Source organism: Sinocyclocheilus grahami, unplaced genomic scaffold, assembly GCF_001515645.1.
Source record: "Sinocyclocheilus grahami isolate Dianchi unplaced genomic scaffold, SAMN03320097.WGS_v1.1 scaffold27.1, whole genome shotgun sequence".
NCBI classification, from domain to species: Eukaryota; Metazoa; Chordata; class Actinopteri; order Cypriniformes; family Cyprinidae; genus Sinocyclocheilus; species Sinocyclocheilus grahami.
In genome coordinates this window covers 2,464,112-2,470,544 of record NW_015505206.1, presented here as the reverse complement: position 1 = coordinate 2,470,544, position 6,433 = coordinate 2,464,112, and the positions used below count along the sequence as shown (strand labels likewise).

At 36.7% G+C, this 6,433-nt stretch overlaps 1 protein-coding gene across 1 annotated transcript in view; it reads right to left on the bottom strand.

The window, feature by feature from the left end:
* LOC107568390 (glutamate receptor ionotropic, NMDA 2A-like) overlaps positions 1-6,433 on the bottom strand; it is a 169,037-nt gene that overhangs the window by 52,375 nt on the left and 110,229 nt on the right. Inside the window, exon 4 of the mRNA XM_016254355.1 lies at positions 1,528-1,642. Coding sequence (XP_016109841.1) covers positions 1,528-1,642 — 115 coding nt within the window. The remainder of the gene's footprint in view (positions 1-1,527; positions 1,643-6,433) is intronic.

Genomic DNA, 6,433 nt, shown 5'->3' with positions numbered 1-6,433 from the left:
AAGTGAGGATAGCAAAATAAAGTAAACTGTGACAAATCATACCCAAATATTCTTCATACAGTGGACTACCAGTTAAATTGATACAAATTTGGGACCAAAAATTATTCAGACAAAAAACATTGAAGCTGAGGTTTGCATGAAGCTGGATGACAGCATGCCCAGGAGACTACAGGCTGTCATTGAGGCTAAGGGCTGCCTGACTAAGTGTTGATAGTTGTGTAAATACTGTCATACTAACAGCTGTCTAATTTTTGGTTTATTGTAATCCATTACATACCTTTCTATCAAAGTTATCTGACATTATCAAGCTGAATTTGTTCTGACACAGTTTAACTCTGAGTTCTTGTCATATTTTATTACCATTTTCTAAACTATAGCGAATAAACTGTGATAATGTGAGAAATGTTGAAGGTGTCAGAATAAATTTTGGCTTGACTCTATCTATTTGATAAATTAAGTTAACCAACTAACATTATACATACTCTTTTGGTTTCTGTACCCAATATTTACATTTTTTTACAAATACAATAAAAATATTGGTATCGGTACTCGGTATCGACAAGTACCAAAAATAAAAGTATCGGTATCGGGCGAGTACTGGAAAAAGTGGTATCGGTGCATCCCTAGTATCTAGTCCCAAATGAGCTGATTTTATAACAGATTGATGAAACTCCAAAAGTTTAATGGACAGTTGAAACAGCATGAAAAATAATACAGAGCTGCTGTAATAGAGCCCAATAGAACACTTTAACATCAGATGAATAACGAGGTCCTAAACACCTCTGGGATCTAATTTAGTGTGTTTTATCCTACTGTAATACAAACCCAATATCATATCTGCAAAACAACAGTCGTTTAATGAGCCATACGATGTTATATTAAGACAGACCACCAGTATGCGGATTCCCCTCCAAATAACACAAGATGTTTTAATACTATTGAATGATCGTCACGCTCTCCCAACAAGAGATCAAAAGGCCTGATCCAAGCAAATCTGTCGTTTGCCGCATGGACGTTTATTCATAACCGAATCCGTCTCTCAGTGCGAGCCTTATTCTGTCAATTAGACTCCCACCGATATTGATTGATTTGCGGAGCGAACTCCACAAATCAATTTCTCCCATTGTTTTGCCGTTCCAATTATTCCTCCCGCTCTGGTTTCATTGAACCGCATTCTCTACTAAAACAGAAAAAAGAGGGACACACTCATCCAAGAAACCTGCACTAATGCACACGTGTGTGTTCCCGTTCATGTTTGGTCTCGGACTGGATTGCGTTCTAGAAGGAAAAAAACATGCCCTAATTACACCTCCGAATTTGCAGACTCTGGCAGCGCACGTCTGAGGTAATTACAGCACTGACACACTTTTACACCGTTCCAGGGTGTAATTAAGATGGCGGATTCATGGGTACTAATATTGTGTGAACATTTGTTAATGACGCTTTGCTTGGAGGAGTTATAATGAAATTATAATGGCGCAGTTAAGAAGGTCAGTTGTTTTCGGCGGCGGCACGGAGCGTCCTTACCTTTTCCCACTCTCTGTCCTTGTTCAGCACGATCACAACCAGTTTGGGATGCACCTGGTAACCGTCCTCGGTGAAGGACAAATCTCTGCCATCCCAAGTCACGTTCATCATGTACCTAGAGGAAGCAGAAACCTCATCAGGTTCAGAAATAGAGCAGTCAGGTGACACAAATCTTATCTGCTGCAGTAGGCACGAAAATAACTTTTCATCCTAATGATGTTCATTCTATACCTAAAAGATCAAAATAACATATGAAGGTCATTTTCAACATGCAAGCAGACAAAAAGAGGAATTAATGAGCCATCTGAAGACTAATGACTGACCTAAATCAGACGTCACATTAAGTGAAGATGAAAAATCTGCCCGAGTTATTATTAGCATCCAATGAAATCTACATGAATCACTACTATTCTTTCTTTTGTCTCCATCTTCAAAGAAATAGAAAGAGAGAGCATGTAGATGTAAAACAGAAGAGACCAATCTAAGGAAACATTATGGGTTCAACACAAGGTTTTTGATATCATTTGTGGCATTATGTAGATTACCACAGAAATTATTTCTGACTGGTTCCTCAGCTTCTTTTTTTTGGTTACAGAGCAGAAGTAAACCGGGCCAGTGTTCCAGAAGACTGAACAACAGGAAAATAAAGCTCATATTTTAGGGGAATTTCAACAAGTTGACCCCAGGGGTCCACAAGGTGGTGCTAGTGAATCCACAGAAAATTTCGGATTTTTTTTTTTTTTAATGAAACATTTTTTAGGTTGTGAAAGTTAACATGTTAACTTTTCTGTTTGGTTACATTTGCCATAACTCATAATATACTATTTTATTTATTATTCTAAAGATGGAAATTATGATGATGATGATTGACACTAATTTTTATCAGTAAAAATAAAAAAAATCTTAAGTGTTTTTATTTATATTTATTTACTATAATTTTTTCTTTATTTATATTTATTTACTATAATTTGTTTAACATATTTATTTTCTAGTTTGAAGAAAATGATTGACAATTTTTTAAACCTTCAAAATAAAAAAAATCTTCAAATGAAAAAATGTTCATGCATTTTAAGTGTATTTTTATTAATATTTTTATTAATATTTTGACTATAATTTTAACAGATTTTCTAGTTTGAAGTCCTAGGCAAAAAGAAAATTATTATTGACAGATTTTTATCAGTAAGAATTTTTTAAAAATCTCCATGTTTTTTTTTGTTTGCTTTGTTTTTTGTTTTGTTTGTTTGTTTGTTTGTTTGTTTGTTTTTTTTGGGGGGGGGCATTTTTAAGTGTATTTTTATTTATATTTATTTTTACTATAATTTTTTAGCATCTTTATTTTTTTTTATTATAAAAAAACCCTGGTCTAAATGTTTTTTTTTCCTCAACATAAAGGGTGTTGTTAAAACCAGATTTTATGGAAAGTAAAACCCAAGTGAATAGATTCTGGATCTTTGTCTTTTCACAATGCCACAGTGTTCCTGTCTTGTCCGTTTAAATGCGATAAAGCGATGAACATGTTGTGTTGCCTTCCCACTTTTCACACCATGTCGTCAGGCCTCCCTCAGAGACCCGAGTGGCAAAAAAACAGCTGACACAAACATATCAGACTGCCCCTCTCTTCCTCAGTAATTACGACCCAACCATTTTAGTGAACCCTGCGGCACGGGTACAGCCTGGAGGTAAGTGTCTTGCCGCAGTACTGCCAGGTGAGCAGAATTAGAAGTGTGGCACGATGATCGATTTAGGAAACGGGTCTTAGTGGGCGTCTAGTGACTGAATGGCAGTGCAGCTTTTTGAATTGATTGGGGTCCCATTTAGGGGGCCATTTTTTCTTTATTTATATTTATTTACTATCATTTGTTTAACATATTTATTTTCTAGTTTGAAGAAAATGATTGACAATTTTTTAAACCTTCAAAATAAAAAAAATCTTCAAATGAAAAAATGTTCATGCATTTTAAGTGTATTTTTATTAATATTTTTATTAATATTTTGACTATAATTTTTTAACAGATTTTCTAGTTTGAAGTCCTAGGCAAAAAGAAAATTATTATTGACAGATTTTTATCAGTAAGAATTTTTAAAAAATCTCCATGTTTTTTTTTGTTTGCTTTGTTTTTTGTTTTGTTTGTTTGTTTGTTTGTTTTTTTGGGGGGGGGGCATTTTTAAGTGTATTTTTATTTATATTTATTTTTACTATAATTTTTTAGCATCTTTATTTTCTACTTTGAAGTCCTTGGCAAAAAGAAAACTTAAAAAAACCCTGGTCTAAATGTTTTTTTTTTCCTCAACATAAAGGGTGTTGTTAAAACCAGATTTTATGGAACGTAAAACCCAAGTGAATAGATTCTGGATCTTTGTCTTTTCACAATGCCACAGTGTTCCTGTCTTGTCCGTTTAAATGCGATAAAGCGATGAACATGTTGTGTTGCCTTCCCACTTTTCACACCATGTCGTCAGGCCTCCCTCAGAGACCCGAGTGGCAAAAAAACAGCTGACACAAACACATCAGACTGCCCCTCTCTTCCTCAGTAATTACGACCCAGCCATTTTAGCGAACCCTGCAGCACGGGTACAGCCTGGAGGTAAGTGTCTTGCCGCAGTACTGCCAGGTGAGCAGAATTAGAAGTGTGGCACGATGATCGATTTAGGAAACAGGTCTTAGTGGGCGTCTAGTGACTGAATGGCAGTGCAGCTTTTTGAATTGATTGGGGTCCCATTTAGGGGGCGAAGCGAATGCCCACTCACCCTAGATATATCTCTGAATCCAATTACATCAGACTGCGGGAGAGGGAGAGAATCGATAAGCTCTGCTCTCCTCCACTACAAGACATGTTTCCATTCACACTGGGCTCCCTTATTTATTTTAAACCTCCTTTCATATTTTACACCTCACCCAGTTCCCTTTGCTGCCGCTAAGACTGTGAACTGTGGATCACTACACTGGTCACACCTGCAGAGCCCCTTTTACCAATTACTGAGGAAAGCAGACACTGGACACAGTGTGTCAATAGAGCTTTAGGTTCTCAGCAGGATCGCAGGAGTGTGAGAGTTATGCTCATTAGCTTAGTATGTTCTGTCACTGCTAGACTTGTGGCGAACCCCAGCTCACTTCTCCCTAATTAAGTCACATAGCAACCCCTGACCCATGCTTGCTCACTGTGAACCCTTCATCAGAGTCCTCATTACAGCAGGTGTGCCTGAAAGGGCCGCGACAGCTGCTCGGGGATCATCCAGATTGAAATAGGTGGGTGGTACAACTGGCCTGAAAATGTTCACAGCAATTTATATGTGGTCAAACTGAAGTAGGCAGCTGCATGGAAAACCGGCCGAGTGCGGTTGAATATAACAGTTCCTCGTTAGGCATTTATAGTAACGGGGTTGACACTAATGAGGTCAGGCAAGATGTTCCCAATGCGACATATAGAATTTTTCAGTCATTAGAGAAGCAAGAAAATGTTCCTACATGAAGTTAGTTAATTTGCGGGGAGTCTGCACTTCTCGAGCCGAACCCACTGGCATGACGGAACGTGTAAATTTAATCAACTCTCCCTTGAGTAATAACTCCAGATGTGATACACAAACAAATCCAATCATTTTTCTGACACAGGTATCTGTGCAGTGCTCAATCAGTGTCATAAGAGAGCATTGCATCTGTACGACAATACCAGGACAGCTGGGACTGTGGAGGTCTTTTCACCTGGGGCTCAGGCAGACGTTGCACAGACCCAGGGAATGGCAGAATGAGTGCATGCGTAAACCTGCGCTACTAAGTGCATCTGATACAAAGTGGGGCGTCGTCTTATAATCAGGGCCGTCTTATACTCGGGCCAATATGGTATATACTGGTATATATATTCCAGACATTTCAATAATTGACTGGCTTTAGTGCAATGGCAAACAAATGTTTATTAACTTTTATTATAATAATATAATATAATCTAATATAATATAGGGCTGGGCGATATAGCTAAAAAATTTATCAACAATATAATGTTTCATATTGTTCGGTATTGATAATTATTTACATTTTTTATAACCTTTTTTAAAACAAAAAGCAATAGAAAAAAAATGTTTCAATTTAACCACTGTATTTATAATTAATACAATTTATTGAGACAAACAACAAATCTTTTTTGTTTTAACAATCAAACACAATAAAAAATTAAACAAATATCTAATTTCTAATGTTTCATATGCAGATTAAATAGGTCTTTATTGTATAGGTCTAATTGCCTCCCGAGGCCACAGGAGGGCGCAATGAGCAAAATAATGCAGCGTATTTAAATTGTCAACGCAAGGATGTAACTCTATAAAAATGTGCATTACGTTTAAATTAACTCATAAAAATCAAATGTAATTTCGTAAATTGCATAAACAATTATGAACAAAACAGCATCATGTATTTATGCATTGCTTAATCCAAAGAGCCGAAGCGCCATTCACACAGACTGCATTTAAAAACATATGAGACGCAGTGAAAAGGAATAAACCTCCATAAATTTGTGACGTGTTTTCTAAAAGTTTAAACTGTTTTAGCTTTGCATGGCTTTCTATACATCTCTTGTGTGAGACGCGAGTGCAGCAGTCATATTTGTCCGTCTAAAACATGCGCTGAATATGTGTTCTGTGTGAATGGCTTGGTTTCGGTTTTAAGCCATTCAAGATCTTCTCCTCATTGAGCTTCAATAGTTCTCTAATATTTTGAATGCATAACACAGCAGCGGCGCTTCGTGGGCTAGAGTAGACTAACAAAACATTAAAATGCAACAACGTCACTTACATCATCACTGCATCTCGCGCGCCACTGATGACAGCTCCCTGATGCACACCTAACATTCAAATGCAAATGTTTATTTTAAATTCTACTAATATTCATTCTTTATTCACAATCTCCTCATCACAG